Source organism: Electrona antarctica (genome assembly GCF_951216825.1).
Source record: "Electrona antarctica genome assembly, chromosome: 5".
NCBI lineage: Eukaryota > Metazoa > Chordata > Actinopteri > Myctophiformes > Myctophidae > Electrona > Electrona antarctica.
The window spans coordinates 44,206,465-44,226,106 of record NC_136810.1 but is presented as its reverse complement, the minus strand read 5'-3'; the positions used below and the strand labels follow the sequence as shown (position 1 = coordinate 44,226,106).

Below are 19,642 nucleotides of genomic sequence, written 5' to 3'. Positions count from 1 at the left end.
TTCATTGTCAATGGCGTTTACAAAACAAATTGAACTAAAGACAAACATTAAACCTGTATATAGGAGGGGACAGCGCCCCTCAAACGCGTTTTCGACCAAAAGGTCTTTGTCAGGGTCATGGAGATTTCTCTATCTGTTTGTGTCCCTTTATTCCTATATATGGAGTTCTGTGTCAGGCATGCCCAAATATGAAGTATTGTGATGTCAGAACAGGCCAGCTCCATATATGGAGATATAAGGCTGATCAGGGCCTGGGCAGATGTTTTTGTGGCGGTTCTGGACAACCGTGGGTCCGACCGACTCGACACTGGGCACTGCACTCCCTGCAGGGGGTGTGGAACGCGTGTGTCGAATTTGAAGTCGGTGGGGCAAACGGTTCTCGAGTCACGTGGATTACAGACGTACACACACACGTACAGACATGTGGTGCATTTATAGATAGATGTCAGACAAAAAAAATATTTGTGAAAACTGATTTTTTTTTTTTAACTTTGTTTTTATTTCAGTTTAGGCAACTTCACAGAATCAAAAGCATACATTTTTCTTACAACTGCTTTTTTTCTTTTTTTAGAAAACTGATTTTTAATGTAAAGTATATGGCATGTTTCACAACTTTCACATCGGCATGGTATTGCATAAATTACGTACGGAAATAAATTTGGACAGTAGTATATGCAAAATGATTCTTTGTTTACAAATAGTGCTGCTTAGTTATAATTGTGTACGATAATGCTTTCCCCATCTTAGTGATAATGCGAATAGAGACAGTGCAAAAAAGTTTAAAGTCCAGACTCCAGGATCACCACTTCTGGCACTCAACCGAAGTGGCTAATCCCTTCCCTACAGACACAGACGTTTACACATCACCTAACCCAGTGGTTCCGAAACCTTTTAGCCCGTGACCCAAAAGAGAAATTAGACATTCGTCCGGAAAATAGCAGATCTACAAGCGTTGTGAGCTTGTAGATTTTCACTAGCCTCGCATACTAATATACCACTGCACTGCACTGCATGGCAATATGCATTACAAAGGCAGATAAAGGCTGGCTACGCAAGGCTAGATTTTCACTACTTTGATTGAGGCCGATTCTAAAAAATAAAAAAATAAACATTTGTTTTCTAATTCATGGATTTTCTTTTATTTTTATTTCTTCATGAAATTACTGAATTTTAATTGACTTTGGTTTTGAATTCATGACTAATTTTCCTTTTTTGGGAATGTTTATTCAAAATGTTTTGAAATAATTAAAAAACTAAATGTAGGAAATAAAACAAGGGACCCATAAAAGAATGTCTGCGAGACTATGACCCACACTGTTTGGGAAGCACTGATCTAACCACCCGCTTCCGCTGGATCTAACCTCGTCATCCGATATCAATAGTACATGTGTATGTTGTATTTCCTTCTGTGGACAACAAGGGTGGCAACCCCCTTCACATCCTTCAGCTTGTCTGAGTCAAAGTCCACCATCAGCTTCGTCATGCCTGTCCTCCTGGGCTTGAAGGACATGTTGATTTTCACCTCCTGACCTGGAGCAATGTGATCACTGAAAAAGACATGGAGAGAGGAGGAAAGGAAAATTACAATTAATCCTGCATAAGGGTCACACACCTGCAGTGGTGTAAAGTAACTACCGGTATATATTTTCATTTTTTTCCTTCTTTTTTTTCTTTTAAATTTTCCTTTTAAGTATTTCCAATTTTCAACAATTTTACTTCTCGGAACGAAAATACATCGCATGGATGCAACTGGGACGTATCCTCAGTGATGTATCCCAAGGTCATCAGGGTTTCGGGTCTCGCGAACATCATACCCCTCACTCGGGTGACCAAGCCGGGGTGATCAAGTCCCGACTTACGTCCCAATAGCTACCCTCGATCAGACCCACTAGGGAAAGACAGGGCCGCACAATCCGTTGGAACCACTCCGGAACTACTATGCCGGGACTGAGAGGTACAATTCTGGCATGTGGAGGGGGCAGGGGCTCTGTGGGTTGCCTCCTGTCCGGGCCCCTCCTACGTCTCACCAGGTCTACTCCTGCTCTACAACATGACATCACGAGCCGCGGTGAAGAGCAAACCACCGCCACCGTCCCAGCCCTTCTCTCTGTTTTTACTCACCACCGCTCAACGTTATTTCAGCAACGGTGGTCAGCTCACCACCGGAGTGGTGGTCACCTCACCACCAAAAATCCAGACTATGAATGAGCCTTACGACCATATGTGGTTCTCTATGTGTTCATTGACGTGTGCTCAGCTGTAGTAGCCCTAGAAAAGTTTGGGTCACACAATTGGCAGGTGGTGTGATTAATTACCCAGCACCTATCGCAAGGCCAATTGTGTGACCCAAACTTTTGTGTTTCCCTGGTCAATTGGTGATGACGTCTGCGGTAAACAGGACGTATTCGTAAAATCAGTCCAGCGATCATTCCGGGCCCCTTTGCCCGGAGAGAAAGACGTCCGTGTGCATCTCGTGAAAAAGTGGAGATAATTGACTAAATACAATAGAACTTTCACATAGATATAAAACTAGAGGACCATATTTTACTCCACGTCTTTGGAATTATTTAATGGGTGAGTACAAACGGAGCATTTATCACATTTAGGCCGCCAATTTGGAACGCGACCAGAAATTAAGTAGGACCGCTCTATGGCTCTGTATGTGAAATACTGTATACTGTATGAAACAACAAGAGCCGTTCTAGGGCTACAGCTGTAGCAGTTTGTCTTTGGTGAGTCCTTAGTTTATATATTGATAGCCCAGCTATATGTATTCATTTTGTATGGTAACGGGTTCATGGTGTATATTCATTGTCTTCATTTCCATTTCCTGTACAGATGTGTTCCCGAGTCAGTAGTCACGTGTTGTCACTGCTTTAGCCACATACTAAACCTGTAACTAGTCCGAGTAGGTTTTATTGGTAATAGGGAAAGATAAATATGTTCTTGTGTGATTTAATCTGTCTCTACTTTTATGATTAACTTTGTGATGAATTGCTCGTAATACATCTATATTTTATATTTTGTATTTTCTAATAAAGATTGTATATTTTAATAAGTCTGTGGTCCGTCTAGTGTGTATCTATAGCCTCTGGTTACATAAGGAAATTTGGTATACAATCACAAACATCCACATAATGTACAATCTCTGACTCACGTATACACACAACATAAATACATGATTATTCCATTGGAAAATCCTTAATATTCAGACAGTCCTGCTAGATAGATTACCGGTAATGACAATGTGTTATGAAACATCCTTATGGGAGAACCTTAAAATGGGACATGGGAACAATCAGAGGTACTCTTCTCCCTTTGTTAGGGGGAAATCTTCACTTCTGATGTAAAGGCAAACACTGGAACATGCGCCTGCCAGGCTGTGCACTGAAAGTGATTCTTTCTGCTTCATACGTGATTAACATGGTTGATGCTAATGATTCCAATTGTGTCCTAGGCTAGCAGGGCTGTGCATAGAGCACTGAGCTGGCAAACCCAAGAAAAGGGCACATGTGTGGGTGGTCTTTTTGCGGGTTCCGTGACTTCCGTCCCTCGTGCCATTTCACACCAGAAATGTGGGCCTACATTGGATGTCAAATGCTAATGGAGCAAGATGTTCCACAATAACTTGGGCCATGTCATTGGACAGTAAAATAAGCAATATGCTCATTACAATGTAAACATTAAAATACATAATATTGATTACTTTTTAAGTTTTTATACAGCCTGCCATTTTCTTTTGTGGGGAAAGGGGCACTTGAGGCAAAAGGGCAGGGGCTCAAGCCCCAAAAGCCACGCCCTCTGTACGTGCCGGTCAGTTAGTTACTTACATGACAGGGATCTCTCTAGCAGACAGTAGTCCCGCCCCCTCGACAGTGAATACGCCTCCTTTCAGCGTGATTGGCAGGGGATTTCTGAAGGAGATGTATGCCGTTGCTTCTTCATGTTGAATGACCTTCCCGGGAACCTGAAAGGGGAGGACAGAGTTAGGGTGTGTGTGCAACCAGCCTGATCTCACAGAAATACGTACAGTAGGCTACATAGGCCTATGTACGGAATTGCAATTCCATACATACACGACTAGAAAACCCAAAGATCCGTACATATGCCACTACTACTGTTTTGACCACGACAGAGGCGTGGCTTTCACGGGTTTGACATTATTTACTATTCCGTCTGTATGTTTTGTAATAATAATCTAAATCTACAAAGTAACTAAAAGGATTTATTTATTAATCTAGTGAATGACAACCATAGAACATTAGTTTAAAATGTACACACCTGAACATGGAGTTCTGGCATAATGAGTGGGATGTTGGCCTCTTCGAGGACGGGTTTGTTCTGGCCTGGAGCTTGTAGAAGTGCCACCACCCTCAGCACATGGTGCTCTGACACGCACGCCGCGTAGTGGGCATAACGCAGACGCAGTACCTCCTTGTGGGCTAGGCGTTGGAACACACACACACACACACACACACACACAAACACACACACACACACACACACACACACACACACACACACACACACACACACACACACACACACACACACACACACACACACACACACACACAGTTATTAAACACATAATGGGAGGAGAAAGTGTAATAAAGTAATTATGTAAGTAATTATGTAGTAATAATTATGTAATTATGTAATTAATAAAGTAAGTATCCTACACCTAATAGTAGAGTATATGCGCATGACATCATCATCATACCCGGAACTTCCGGAAGTTATGCGGGAACGCCTACTGAGCGGCAAAAAACTACTTTCTGGCCTTGACAGCCCATACATTCAAACAGAAAGGTCCTATCTGATTGACTTTATGCATGCGCATACCCTCTATAGGAGTAGCATACAGGTATCACGTTTTTATGTAGTTTTAGTTATTGTCTTTTGAGTTTTGACTAAAATTTAATTTAGTTTTAGTCACATTTTAGTCTACTAAAATGTATTTTGTCTGGTCTTGATGGCATCACAATGGTTGATTTGACACGTTGTTGCATGCTGAAAATAGCCAATCTAGATAAATAAATACTAATAATTGCGCCGAGCAGGTCGGGCGGTGTCGCAAATATTTTCTTCCCCCCCCCCCTTGCTAGGAGAGCCAAAAATTGCCTATGGTTGTATTCTTGTAGATCTGCTATTTTCAGAGTGCAACACTGAAACGCAATTATATTAATTTCTACTGGATCTCTTCTCCAAATTGTCACTCCCTATGACATGATTTTAGTTTAGTTTTAATTTGTTGACCATAGGCTGTCAGTAGATTTAGTCTCAGTCCATAGGCGCAAATGGGTGGGGGATGGGGGGGTCAAGTCCCCTGCCAACGTCACATTTGTCCCCTCCAAATGAGTGGGGGGGTCCCCTGCAACGTGACGTCACATGTAGGTGCTCTGATAGAAGCTTTGCAAATAATATGTAGGCTACAATAATATATATACTACATGTTTAAAACATGCGAAACCTCTCCCCTCCTGAAAACTGCCCAGGAGATGATGATGTTGTACATTTTATATAGAATAGGCTATTTTCAGTTGGTCATACAGTGAGTTTTGACCATGAGCTGGGGGCGGATTCTTCGGCGGCGCCTAGCCGTTCAGTGGCATTTGCGCCGCTGTCTCAGTCTCAGTTTTCGTCAGTGAAAAAAGGTAGTCGGTAATCTTTCATCTTAGTCGACGAAGTCAACACTGAAACCCTGCAGAGTATCTCTACTGTTTACCTGTTTGTGTTGGCACCGTGACGCTGACTGTTCTTCGTTGGCACTCCCCCCGGTGGACAGAGTTGTACGTGACAGCCGTAGACAGCAGAGTGAGCTGAGCTTTGGTTTCCTGGCTACCTGCGTTCTTCACCTTGGTGACAGAAGAACCAACCAAAATTACTTTACTTAAGTAAAAGTATCAATACTGCAATGTAGAAAATACATTACAAGTAAAACGTATTGGAAAATAATTAAAAATGTACTTACATACAAAAAGTACAAATCTACTTGAAGTATCAAAAGTAGAAAGTAAAAATATAAAATGTATAAAACATATTTTGAAAATTGCAGATCTACAATCTCACAATGCGTCGCGACACATTGTGAGGTTGTAGATCGGCTATTTTCAAATGACTGAAATGTACAGGTATAGAGCTGAAGTGGTTAACGTATGTAACTTGTAACTAAAGTTTCAAATAAATGTAGTGTAGTAAAAGTAAAAGAGTAAAAATATTGGAAATTTAAAACACTGCAGGTAAAGCACCTAAAAATTGTACAGTACTTAAGTAAATGTATTTAGCTACTTTACACCAGTGGTTCCCAAACTTTTTCAGGTCAAGGACCCCCAAATTGACACTAATTAGCCCGCATTTGAAAAGATATGCCAGGAACCCCCATAAGAGAAGATTTTTATGGCTCTAGCAGTTGATTCTCATTTTCTCAACCTGTTTAATTTCAAGGACCCCTAGTTTGACATGCATTAGTCTTTGGACCCCCATTTAATGGAATTTCTAGCTCTAGGACCCCCGATTTATATTGTAAAATCAATGTTAATTTAACTCTGACCCTAACGGGTCCATTTGGTTCCATTTGTACACTCTCAGTGTTACAGACCCACAAGGGTCCATTTGGTTCCAAACTATCATTTAGCTGGGGACCCCCTGGAACTCCCTCACGGACCCCTGGGGGTCCCTGGACCCTACTTTGGGAACCACTGCTTTACACCACCTACAGGACAGCTTATATAAATAGAGTAGGTGTTGATGCTCTTGTTATGATACTGTCTTTGATCACATATTGAAACAGAATAAAGTTACATTTTAAACCCAGTTTTTCATGATTAGTTCATAAAAAAGCATAATTCACTCATCCATCCATCCATCCAGGACATTTTTTACAATCTGTTATATACCTCAACAATCACGTCAAAATCTGTCCCAAATATAGCCTGGGCACGTTTGATTGACAGCTGGAGGCGCCCTGGTTCTGCCAGTGCCACGCCATTGACCCGATGCCCCGCCTTCTCGTTTACCTCTCGCTCCTTCTTTGAGCCTGTAGAGAAGACACAAAGGAAACTTTTTAAGAAAACCCATTTAGACCTGAGGCCGATTCTAAAAAAAATGTCTAAAAAACAGTTTTCTGTTTCTATCTCAACCTTTTTCATGTCAAGGATCTGTATTTGGCTGCGGACCCCCATCTGAAAATATGTTGTTCCAGGGACCCCCCAGTAGCAAAGATTTGAGTTAAAAACGTTTGCTCTGAAAGAATATACTATATTAAAAGATTTGCGCCACATTTTTACAATTTTTCAAAAATAGCAGATCTACAAGCTTGTAGCGCAGCACTGAGTGCCGTGCTATGAGCTTGTAGATCTGCAAAAGGTATTCAAAATAAATGAAAAAGGTAATTGAAAAAACTCCACGTATTAGGAGGGCAATAACCTAGGTCGGGTGTTTTCAATGAATCTAACATGGTTAAAATGGAGTTAGAAGTTACAATGGGTTTGTATAGGAAGGCTTGCGTGGCAGCCAAAATGTATATCAAATATCTGTATATTATATACTGAATTGAGCAACTTAAAAACTGTCTGGGGTGTTCACATAAGCCTATGTAGATGATGAAATAACCCAATTTTCTTAAATATCCCTTTGGTGAACGATTCCAACAAACCTTCAGGGTATTTGTAAAGGTGGGTGACATCTTCTCTGTAGTCTCCGTAAACACTCTTGGTGCTGATGTTCCGTCCCACGCTGGTCTGGTCCACTCTGGTCTACAATAAAAAGGAGCATTAATGTTCCAATTATATATCATAGCATTAGTAGTAGTAGTTGCAACTTGCAACCGAAGGTCGCAGATTACTATGAAAACTTGCAAAACCCGTCAGTCGTCTCCATATATGGTTGCCAGTCCATTACGCCTTGTGACGTCACGCCTCATGACGCCACGCCTACAATCCCTGTTATGCCCATATATTAAGGTCCGGCCCTAACTGGGGTAGCCCGAGGCCCCGCCTGGCCTTATTATTAGCACACATTTTACGCCCTACCTGGCCTGAAAACGCGAATAAAACGTGAATAAAATAAAATATAATAGGGTTTCAGCCTCCAGGAAGAAACCCTAAATACAAAAATGCCTACATAAATGTGTGCATCATTGCACACAATAACCACACCAAGGGGTCTAATAAAGTATTGTCACCTCATAAACACGAGAAAAAAATCACGGCACTCCATCTTTAAGCCCATATATGGGAATGTCAATATATGAGCATATTGTGACAGTCTCATGTTAACCACTGTGGTTGCCGCCACACAACTCAGACTAGCAAATGAACCAAGTTGGTACAACACATGGATCTCCATATGTGGAGCTGACTATCATCACCTGGATCTCCATATATGAAGACCACGACACTGACCTCATCAAACCCCGAATAGCCATACATCCAAACCATCCAGCCATACTGTACATCATCAATCCCTGGATAGCCATACATCCCTGGATATCCAGACCTCCCAAATTATTTTGGGAGGTCCCTAGATGATTAGCTTAATGTGCAACATTGTTTTATCAACAGTAAACAAACCTACATACAGTATAAGTGTATACATTTATAAAGTGACAATTTAAGGACTTTTAATTAATACCTGTAAAATAAAAGTCATTGTGTCAAAAGTAATCAACAAACTATACTTAAAAGAATTGTCAAACATTAGCTATAACAATATTCTCTGCTTAATTTAGTTTAGTTTTATTTTGTAGAATCATTTAGTGTTGATGCAACAAAAAAGATAGTGTTCAACTAAAACAGAAGCACACCTGCTGCTTTTGGCCGTCTCTTTTGACAATCCAGTGGATGATGTCAGCGTTCACCTCAGCATACACAAACGGAGCGTCGTACTTCATTCCCAACTCGCCCTCTTTAATGGCCTTCACTGGGCACGGGCCACAGCAATACACACCTGGAGAGGAGAAAATGTATGTCATTTCATATGAAGTAACAAGAAATAATGAATTGGGCTCAGATTCCATGTGACTTGTATGTGACTTTTTTAGACATATTTAAGCAAATTCCAATTTGGATGTGATCTGATTCTGGTCAGTGGTACAGTGTGAATGGTCGGGCCAAAGATTTGAATCAGATTTGACTGGATGTGACTGTCTAAATGGGGGCCTTAGTTGACTAAAACAACAGGGGACAATTGAAGAGAGTTCTTCTGAAGGAAGAAGAAGTTTGGGAGGTGAACCGGGGACCTCGTATCAACAAGGAGCATATTGAATTCGTCATGTCTATGAATTGATTACATAGAGCCTAAATGGAAACAAGACTGCTATCCCTTTTGGAATAAGTGTTTGACTGTACTCTGTTGCTGTTTTTACATTTACAGTATGTCTAATAAAGTATTCAATCAATCATATGTTACCAGCTGGCTAAAGAGCCAGGTCTGATAGGCAAGCAGCACCCCTAGCCTGGCGCAGCCGCCAGACTTCATCCGCCCTTAATGCATGCAGCGCAGTGGTATATTAGTATCGCAACACAAGACTAATAGCCTAGAGTCCCCAGACCCCCACCCCCCGCCGCCCACCTGGATGCATGTCCATGCGCGCCACCCAAGAGCTAGGCTTGACCGACTGGGGGGACCTCCACATCCAGGCAGGTAACGTGATATTATGGATTACGCTCAACTTGGTCTGTAATACCGAGGAACGAACGGAGGAACCCATTCACACAGCTGCCACCAATGTAGCCTCGGCCGGGAGGCGAACCCGGCACCTCGTATCCATAGATATACATAAGAAAGGCTAAATGCGCTGCTGGCCAATGGAGAGCGACGTCGCTACATGGCGGCCGTCTTACTTCGGTGCAGCTCGCTCACTCATAACAATGTGTCTATGGGGCATGTACTTTTTAAATAACTATAACTTGCTCAATTGTCAACCGTTTTCTAAATGGTTTGGTTTGTTATAAATGTCAGAGACGTCCGCATACTTATATGCTTTTATATGACGTTCATATAAAAAAAACAACATTAAGCAGATATCCTGAATCCTAGCCACGTTGATAACGTTTGTAATAAACCAACCTGTTTGTAAATCCGTCAACATTTGAGCAAGTTATGAGTATTTTAGTTTCATAGAACATACTGTACTGTAGCACCAGCAAGATGGTCGCCAGGTAAACTACGTCGGAGACTCCGCCTTGAGCCATCTAAGCTTTATGTCTATGCTTGTATCAACAAGGCGCATATGTTACCAGTCGACGAAAGAGCCAGGCCCGATAGGCAAGCAGCAACGCAACACTAGTACCTTCACTCCGTTCCTGAGGAGTGGGGTCCAGAACCTGCCAGCCATCATTTCCTACTGGGAGGTCTTCTCTGTTCATCCACGACTCCACCCAACAATGGAAGTTCCTGTAACCGAGGAGAGGAGATAAGCAGTGTTGGGAATGCTGGATCAATCAATAATCGATGAGGCAATAGAGGGTATGCGTGTGACATCATCATCAAACCAGGAAGTTATGCAGGAACGCCTACTGAGTGGCAAAAACGACTTTCTGGTCTTGACAGCCCATACATCCAAACAGAAAAGTCCTATCTGATTGCATTAAATGATGTTAAACGACATTAAACTCACTTTGCCACTCGATTTCTCATTCACTTTATGCATGCGCATACACTCTATATAGGAGTGGAGACAATATTCTCAGATTTTACGGGGGCCAGTTTCGAATTGCAGCCATCCGTAGGTGCCCTTTGAGAGCGGTTTTGAAGGAGTCAAGGGATTCGCATGTCTTAATGACTGTTGGTAGGGCGTTCCACATTTTGGTGGCATAGGAGCGAAAAGAATTTAGTCCCTTGTTTGTGCCGAATCTGGGTTGAACATGGTTCGTTGCACTCCCTCTGGTGTTGTGGGTGTGGACTTCGTTAACATTAAGGAAGTATCTACACAGGTACATGGGTATCTTGGTGGAGTATCGAATCTTGTGGTAAACCATAACAAGATATTAAATTAAATAAAAAAAGTAATATATGGGCATTCCCAGACGTCTTACTGGTATCTTCCTCACCAGACATGAGGTCACATACTTTTAGAGTATGTCTGTGTGTGTGTGTGTGTGTGTGTGTGTGTGTGTGTGTGTGTGTGACGTGTGTGTGTGTGTGTGTGTGTGTGTGTGTGTGCAACTACTGTGGACTACACTGCTCACCGGTGGAATATACCAACACCTCAACGCTAACTGACGGCCTCTCCCGTGAACAGCTACCGGGAAGAGAGCCAATAGACCTGCCGGCCTTCCTTCCAGCGGTATGTGTGTGTGTTCGCTGTCTGAATAGCAATGGGTGGACTTCCAGACCCATGCAAATAAATACAGAGAGCGCTTTAACACCAAGCAGCAGTGCAAGACTAGGACTTTGTTTCCTGTGGTGATCCAGCCCAGGACATACCATAGAGTAATAAAAGGATAGAGACCGGAGCGATGCGCTCGCTCACGTGTGCGTGCGCACGTGTATGTGTGTGCATGTGAGAGAGAGGGAGAGAGAGCGGACATGTTGTCCTACCAGCTGCTGTCGTCCCTGCCATCTCCCCTTATCCTCTCCAGGTCTTCATTCAGATAAACATCTAGGGAGAGGTTCCCATGGACGTCATGGGCAGAGGAGAAGTTGGTGATGCAACGTGTTGGAATTCCCAGGCAGCGTAGCACTGTGAAGGCAATGGACATGAATAACATTACAATAACATGTTGGAATTCCCAGGCACTGCGAAGGCAATGGACATGAATAACATTGTAATAACATGTTGGAATTCCCAGGCAGCGTAGCACTGCGAAGGCAATGGACATGAATAACATTGTAATAACATGTTGGAATTCCCAGGCAGCGTAGCACTGCGAAGGCAATGGACATGAATAACATTACAATAACGTAACACCCAGGCAGGAGTTTGTGTCGAAGTGTCTGTTATGATACAATCTCAGCTGCCTGACTCAGTGACGACACATTTATCTGCATAAGCATTAGGGATGTCCCGATACATTTTTTTGCTTCCGATCCGATCCCGATACCTCAATTTCTGTGTTAGCCGATACCGATACTGCATACCGATACCAGTGTCGTGATCTCATGTTGTGTTTATAGCTATCTAGCTATATATCTCGTGTTGTGTTTATACTTTATAGCAGACTCCTCACTCAAATGTGCACTTGCAGTTTGGGCAACTCCAAAGCAAACTCCACATGTCCCAACATTTTATTTACCTGCCATAGTGTCAACCCCTTACCCCTGTGTCGGATCTGTGGTTAGACTGGCATATTCACCAATACCGATATGACCCGATATAAATAAGGGCCGATCCGATACTTTTCCCAATACCGATACAGTATCGGGACATCTCTAATATCATTAGATATCTAATCTAATATCTAATTATCATATTGATAACCATGACATGATGATTGTCTACTACTGCATCAGAGGGACTGACGTATGTACAATATGATGTGAGATGCAAGCGTGTTCCTGCTCATTCTGTTCTTATCAAAGATCCACTGTCCTACTGTATATATTTCTCAGTGTGTGTAATCCATCCATACAACCATTTATCTTCAACCGCTTATCCGTAGTCGGGTCGCGGGGGCAACAGCTCCACCAGAGAGCTCCAGACTTCCCTCTCCAGAGCAACCTGGTTCCTGGGGAATCCCGAGACGTTGTGTGTGTAATAAACTTTAGAATGTATGTGTAACGCATCACTGTGTGTTGGCATATGTTCTCCTCGCCTGCGCCTGCGCCTGGATGGATCCTCACCCAGCACCCCAAGGTTTAGATGGAGACTTCCAGAGGCCTTACAGATGGTCGCCCTTGAATCATGTCGGGCAGAACAGTGAGTACATGAATAACAACACATGTTTGAGCGTCCTCACCTGTGCAGGCCACGCCGGCGAACACCCAGCACTGGCCAAACTTGACGCTCTTCGCCCGCCCCTTACTCCACTGCTGGAGGATAGGCACGCTGCCGGTCCATTTGGTCGGTGACACACCGTCAGTGTACGGCTCCTCCCAGCGACCGGCCAGCACGCCGTGGTCATCGTTAGAGTTCACCTGGACAGGTTGCAAGGTTGGACAAAACGTGTTGATGACACAGGTATGAGACCGCAATTCAGAAACGAATATGCTCCCGTGCAACACAGTTTTAATCTCAATGGACTTTTTCTGCATGTGTTCCTCTCCATAAATACAAAGAAATGATGGATATCACTCCAGTAGTAGTAGTGCCCGGGGCAGCAGTGGCTCAGGGGTAGAGTGATCACATGGGAACCGCGAGGTTTCCACTTCCCAGTTTGATCCCAGGCTCCCCCAGAGATAGTGTCGAAGTGTCCTGGAGCAAGACGCTGGCTGCCTTGCATGGTTTCCTCCGCCTTACATTGACACGAAGGTCTTCCCCATAGAGTTATAATAGCGTACGATCCTTTGGATCACTTTCAGAGTGATTTGTTGGATGATAGAAATATTGACAGCCAAGAAAACTCCATCAGAAGGGTATTATAATAATAATACCTGATGATCATGTTTTAGGGTGGAAAAAAATCACGGCACTCAATATTTAAAATAAGTTCCAGATTGCAGCTTTGAGCCTACATATGTTTAAACATGAAAGAGATCTTACCATGCCAGTTACTATTCGGCTGACGTAGGCTGGGTCAGATCTGTTGCTGATGTCCATGTCTGCGTCGTTTAGAGCTGCGTTGGAGTGGTCAAGAATCTCCAAGCAGATGTCCACTATGTTGTCTTCAAACTGAGAGAAAGCCACATATTGGATAAAACCGTTTATTTAAAATAATAAATTATATTTATATCTGTATTCTACACCAGTGGTTCCCAAACACTGGGTCGTGACCCATTTGTGGGTTACGGACACATTTTTATGGTTCCCTTTATTTTTTCTTTCCTGCATTTTTTTTTTTAATATTTTTGTTTTGTTTTTAAAATAAAATAAAAAATCATTCATGAGTAATTTCATGGATAAAGAAAAATCTAAGAAATTCCATAAATTAGAAAAAACTAATGTTGAAGAAGTAGTGAAAATAGCCGATCTACAAGCTTGTAGATCGGCCATTTTCACTAGTTTGGGTCCCGGGCAGATGTCTAATTTCTCTTTTCGGTCACGGGCTAAAAGTTTTGGGTATATACAGTAAATCTCTATCTGTTATTCAATCTAACAGTCTTTCTGCCCTCGGTCTGTTTGTGTGCCTGTCACTTGGCTGACTACCTTTTAGCAGTGGTGGAAAAAGTACTCACTTTTGTTTACTTAAGTAAAAGTATCAATGATGCAATAGAGAAATACTTTTACAAGTGCAAGTCCAGAATTCAAAATGTACTTGAATAAATGTATTCAAATTGGCACCAAAATGTACCAAAAGTAAAAAAGTAGGCTACTCATTGTGCAGAATGTCCCATTTCAAGTTTTCTAATGTATATATTTGTGTATATGTTTATGAGGTTTATATCTATATGCCTTATTCTTAGATTTGTCTTGTGTTTTATTCCTGCATATGTCTTAATTGTTGTGTCGGCAGCATTGCAAATGAGGGTGAACCTCAATGCTCTATTCGTGAATAAATAAAAGGGATCAATCAATCAATCAATTAATCAATCAATATAAATCTTTTGAAAATAGCAGATGCAACACATTGTGAGCTTGTTTTTCAAATGGCCGAAATGAAGTGGTTAATGTATGTTTTGCAATACTAATCAAAATGTACAAAGTAACTAGTAACTACAGTTTTCAAATAAATGCAGTGGGGTAAAAGTAAAATATTTGGATCGGAGATGTAGTGGAGTAGAAGTAAAAAGTATTGGAAATACTCCAGTGAAGTAAAAAGTACCTCAACATGTAACAGTAAATGTACTAATTTCCACCACCGCCTTTTCATTTCTCACGATCCTTTCAGCACCAGTCCCTTGTTGTTTGTGTGATCTGGCCATTTGGGAACATTCTGACACCTACCATATAAAGAAGACAACAAGTTCCTGGTTCAGCCACATGTCCACTGTCACTCTACTGTGACAATTCACACAACGGGCCACGTGCAGTACCCGCCCTCCTGCCCCGAGGGCAGGGAGATACCTGACCTCCATGCACCCATGCTCAGTGCACAAAACAAGCTGTGTGTGTGATGTGACCTCAGGTCACTGCATATCTTTACCCCCCACCCCCCCCCTCCCCCTGCAATCTCACCCTGCCCTGCTAGGTTTAGCTTAACTTCTTTATGCGTTTCTATCTGGTAATATTATTATCCGATGTCCACTAATTTTGTAGGCCTATGTCTGTGACTCTGTGACTGTGTGTGTGTGTGTGTGTGTGTGTGTGTGTGTGTGTGTGTGTGTGTGTGTGTGTGTGTGTGTGTGTGTGGGGGGGGGGGGGGGGGGGGGGGGGGGGGTACCTGTCCAAAGTTCCAGGGTAGATTTCTGATGTAATTCCAGCTCCCTGTATAAATTATACCGTTCTCATTCATAATGTACTCATGCAGCAGACTCTCATCTGAGAGGTACACAGCATCACCTGGAAGACAAACACACAATGAGCAACGGTAGCAACGGAACATCGTTTTCAGTTCTAACACGAATCAAGCCAATGACCAATATTAATACATTGGGGTTGTACTGTTATCTTTAAGGCGCAGTGAAGTAACTAAATTCCCTGGTGCGTCCACCGGGGAACGTAGGCTTTCTTCATAACAAAACCGTCTTTGTATTGCTGAGTAGCAAAATCAAGTCGAGAGTCTGTGCTGCATGTCATGCGAGGGCAATAAATTGAGAGTCCCATAGCTCTAATGCAACAGCATTAGGGCTATGGACCAGAGCTAGCCTGACCTGTTTGTTTTGGGATGTCTGGATCGGAGCCTTGTTTTTAGGGCCTTTGAGGTGATCCATGAGGTGCATGCATAGAGTCAAAGAAACCTTGTATGAGGTTCTCATGGAAAGCTTGGATGTGCTAGCCTCTACACCAAAACGCCCAGAGTGGGAGGGCAGTTTGTTAACCAGAGTTGTGGCTATATGTTTTTAAAGAAGATGTTTAAGTAATCAAGCTTGTCCTGTCACCTTTGCACCAGGGGTTGAAGAGCAGAAAGAACTTGTGGTCGCCTGTCCTCTCCACAATGTGACCTGAGGATGACATCAGCAACACAGCCAGGCGGTACTGGCCAATGGGAGCGTCCACCGGACTGTGGAGAGTGAGTAGAACTTCATCCTGTGCCCTCTGCTGGTGAAACCACCACTTTGCACCGTCTCCCTGCTCAGGCTGCACTTTGACCACGACCTGCTCCTTCTTCCCTGAAACAACACGGCTGGATGAGATGAGCACATACTAGCAGTGGTGTAAAGTAACATTTATTCAAAAGTACATTATTTTTTATAATAGCAGATCTACAAGCTCATCATCTCGGCTTGTAGATCAGCTATTTTCAAATGGCTGAAATTATACTGTAGGGCTGAAGTGGTTAATGTATGTTTTACTATAACTATAGTAACTAAAGCTTTCAAATAATTGTAGTGCTTCTGGGGTGTAGTGGAGTAGAAGTAAATACAAAAAATTGGAAATACTCCAGTAAAGTAAGAAAAGAGCTCAAAAGTGCAGTAAGTACAGTGTTTTGATACATTTGTAAACCTTTGAAACAGGACATTTTGCATAATGAGTACATTCAACTTGTGTTACTTTAAAGGGCCACTTCAACCCTTTTGCAACCAGATCTTATTTTAATGATGTTTGGGAGACAAGAAACACTTGCCTGGGGTTTTCACGTGAGTAATATGTGTTTTTAGATATTTTACTATTTCAAAGTGTCCATGGGCTCCATGATGTCATGGACACTGGGCTCACTTCCTTCCTTAGGGGGAGGGCTGTCTTACTGAGACAACATGTAGTCCAGGAAATAAGTGAGCCCATGTGTCCATGACATAATGGAGCCCGCATGGACACTTTGAAATACTGAAATATCTAAAAACACAAATTACCCACATAAAAACATCATTAAAATAAAATCTGGTTGCAAAAGAGGTGAAGTGGCCCTTTAAGTAAAGAATGTGCATAGCATACCTTTTCCACCACTGTTTAGGCTATGTGAACATGTTTGTTGTGCTGCATGTTTTGGATTAGAGAGTTTTATTTAGGCTACTACTCACCCAAGTGAAGCACCAGAGCCAGGTGGTGTTTGGGTGGCACAGAGTCAGAACACTGCATGGTCAGGGAGAAGGGCTGCCCCCTGCGGACAATCAAACGCTCCCGATCTATCTCCTCGGTGCGGTGAGCCCGGTTGTTCTCGTGACTTCTCATGTCCATACCGATGATCACACCTAACATACAAACCAACAGACATCATTCATCATCATCAATGAGACATGTCTTTAATTCACAAACAAAGGTCTTTTTCTTTGATTAGCTTAATTATCATTATTTGATATGGCAGAAATGCACATGAATTCCATGGAGGTTAACACTGTCCCGTCAGCCAGCCAGACGACCAAACTGTCCTGGTATTTGTTGGTGGGATTTTTAATCTGGTTGTATCACACTCTAGTGTAGACTCTTGCAGTAGCACATTTCTCGCAGATGACATACTCACTCACAACATTTATGATGTGTAGAGAGAGGCCAAAAGGGACAACAGACAGACAGACAGACAGACAGACAGACAGACAGACAGACAGACAGACAGACAGACAGACAGACAGACAGACAGACAGACAGACAGACAGACAGACAGACAGACAGACAGACAGACAGACAGACAGACATGATACTTCATCAGAGAGACTGACGTATGTGCACAATGATAGGAGATGCATGTTCAGAATGTGTTGTGCAATACTGCCTGGTGTTATCATGTTCTCTATTGAATCATCACTCACTTCTATGCAGAGCCATATAGTAAGACAGAGTTACGACATTGAGGGGGCAGAAAACTGAGCGCTCGAGCGCTGTTCATGCAGCCTGGAGAGTGACAAGCTGGAGTTTGAAATACATTGTTTTCAACGAGGGTGGTGCAAATATCAGACATTTTAGGCATGTGTGCAACATGCCAACTGTTTTAAAGTATTGTACAGTGACAACTAAAGTCTCTGTAATGTTTATGTTGTACTATTAGTATTACTAAAAACAATCTAAAATAAAGGGATTTAAGATAATTAAAGCTGGGCTGTTGCCTGAGTCCAGTGCATTCTGCCAACTTCCGGTCCAACTTCCATGAAGTGAACGGAGTTGTCGTAACACTGTCTTACTCTATGGCTCTGCTTAGATGGATACAAAATTCAGAACATTGAGTTTGCCTGTCGACAGACAGACAGACAGACAGACAGACAGACAGACAGAAATAGATAGTTCACCTACCATTGTGGTTAGCCATAGTAAGCTCTTGAAGTCCTGATTGGTATCACCACGTTCTTTAAAATGATTCCTTGGCCCTTTATCCCTCTGCGGGTCTGAACAACTGAATGCTCCGAGATGTCTTTCACACTGTCCTGTGGTTGAAGTCTTCTGCTTTTCTAACTCAGTCTCCATCACAACCCTATTTATACAGCAGCACCCTACTGGCCCCCACCCATCTGATACATCACTTGTCAAATAGACAAGCGCACGCACGCACGCACGCACGCACGCACGCACGCACACACGCACGCACGCACGCACGCACGCACGCACACATGCACGTGAAGGGTAATTATTTATTAGGTACGAGAAGACCAGAAGTCAGAATCAAATGCAAGTGTGCATTCATGTGGGTGTGTGTGTATATGCTTGTGTTTGGGTGTCCCACCCGCTACAAGTATATGCATACACTAGCATCTTTGTTCATGTGTCCACACTGTCCGGGGTGGGTGGGGGGCTAGGGGGGTGCATGTGGATGTGTATTTATTAGGGGAGGATCCTCTGCTGTCTCACCACTGTTCCAGTAAGCTGTGCCCATGTCTGTGAACTGAAACTGTCAATAGATAAAACACGTACGGGCACGGCATGGAGAGATGACGTGTAACATTTCGCTGTTGAGTCGTTGACTCGTTATCATTAAACATTGTGTAATGTACATAGTAAGCATGCATGTACCAGTTGTAGCGTCCCCTTATCATTAAACATGAAGGAGGAGGAAAACGAAAATAGAAAAAAAGGATCAGAATTTACTATAAATGCTGATTTCAGTCAACCTCAGCTAAAGGTCAACAGTTCACTTTGAGTGAAAGTTGTGTACAGCACTGGACAGCGCTCTTATGCTGAGTAATATACAGCACAGCAGGATGTGTGGAAAGCTATGATGAAATAAACTACAAATAAACAAACTACAACAAGTCTTGTATGAGTGAGTGTTCACATGTTGCAAGCATATAGAAGTCCTTAGTTTTTTTTTCTGTACCATAGCTTCAGCTTTGTTTTGGTGCCCCAAATCTGCATTTAAATGCTCTATCGAGTAACTGCTAATTTAGTCCCGCCAGTCGCTATACAAGTTGGAATTGAAGATGGATATACCAAACAAACGATTCCTATAAGCGAAACTAAGCCGCACCATGGGTTTTATTGGGTAGGCCCTAAAATGATGATGCCCTTGATCGTGGGGAATTATTTGGGGTAATTCTGGTTCCGGGTTTGGCGGTTCCGGCCTGATGACAACAAACC

At 42.7% G+C, this 19,642-nt stretch overlaps 1 protein-coding gene across 1 annotated transcript; it reads right to left on the bottom strand.

Annotated features, from left to right (window-relative positions):
* Positions 1 to 599: 599 nt before the first annotated feature.
* Positions 600 to 18,487, bottom strand: tgm2l (transglutaminase 2, like). The gene is made up of 15 exons (XM_079501393.1): positions 18,365 to 18,487; positions 17,161 to 17,331; positions 16,081 to 16,311; positions 15,423 to 15,541; positions 13,646 to 13,774; positions 12,903 to 13,080; positions 11,545 to 11,686; positions 10,295 to 10,398; positions 8,807 to 8,949; positions 7,658 to 7,757; positions 6,900 to 7,039; positions 5,729 to 5,858; positions 4,282 to 4,442; positions 3,831 to 3,967; positions 600 to 1,547 (listed from the first exon to the last, which is right to left on the bottom strand). The coding sequence occupies exons 1-15, from the start codon at positions 18,378 to 18,380 to the stop codon at positions 1,376 to 1,378; spliced, it is 2,073 nt and encodes a 690-aa protein (XP_079357519.1). The 5' UTR covers positions 18,381 to 18,487; the 3' UTR covers positions 600 to 1,375.
* Positions 18,488 to 19,642: the final 1,155 nt, after the last annotated feature.

Bases quoted from the DNA above. Each gene is read 5' to 3' on its own strand.
- tgm2l (XM_079501393.1), bottom strand. The intron at 10,399-11,544 runs GTAGGACAACAT...CCTCGGTTACAG, and splicing joins GGCAGGGACGACAGCAGCTG to GAACTTCCATTGTTGGGTGG. The intron at 3,968-4,281 runs GTGTGTACATTT...CTCCCCTTTCAG, and splicing joins TGCCAGAACTCCATGTTCAG to GTTCCCGGGAAGGTCATTCA.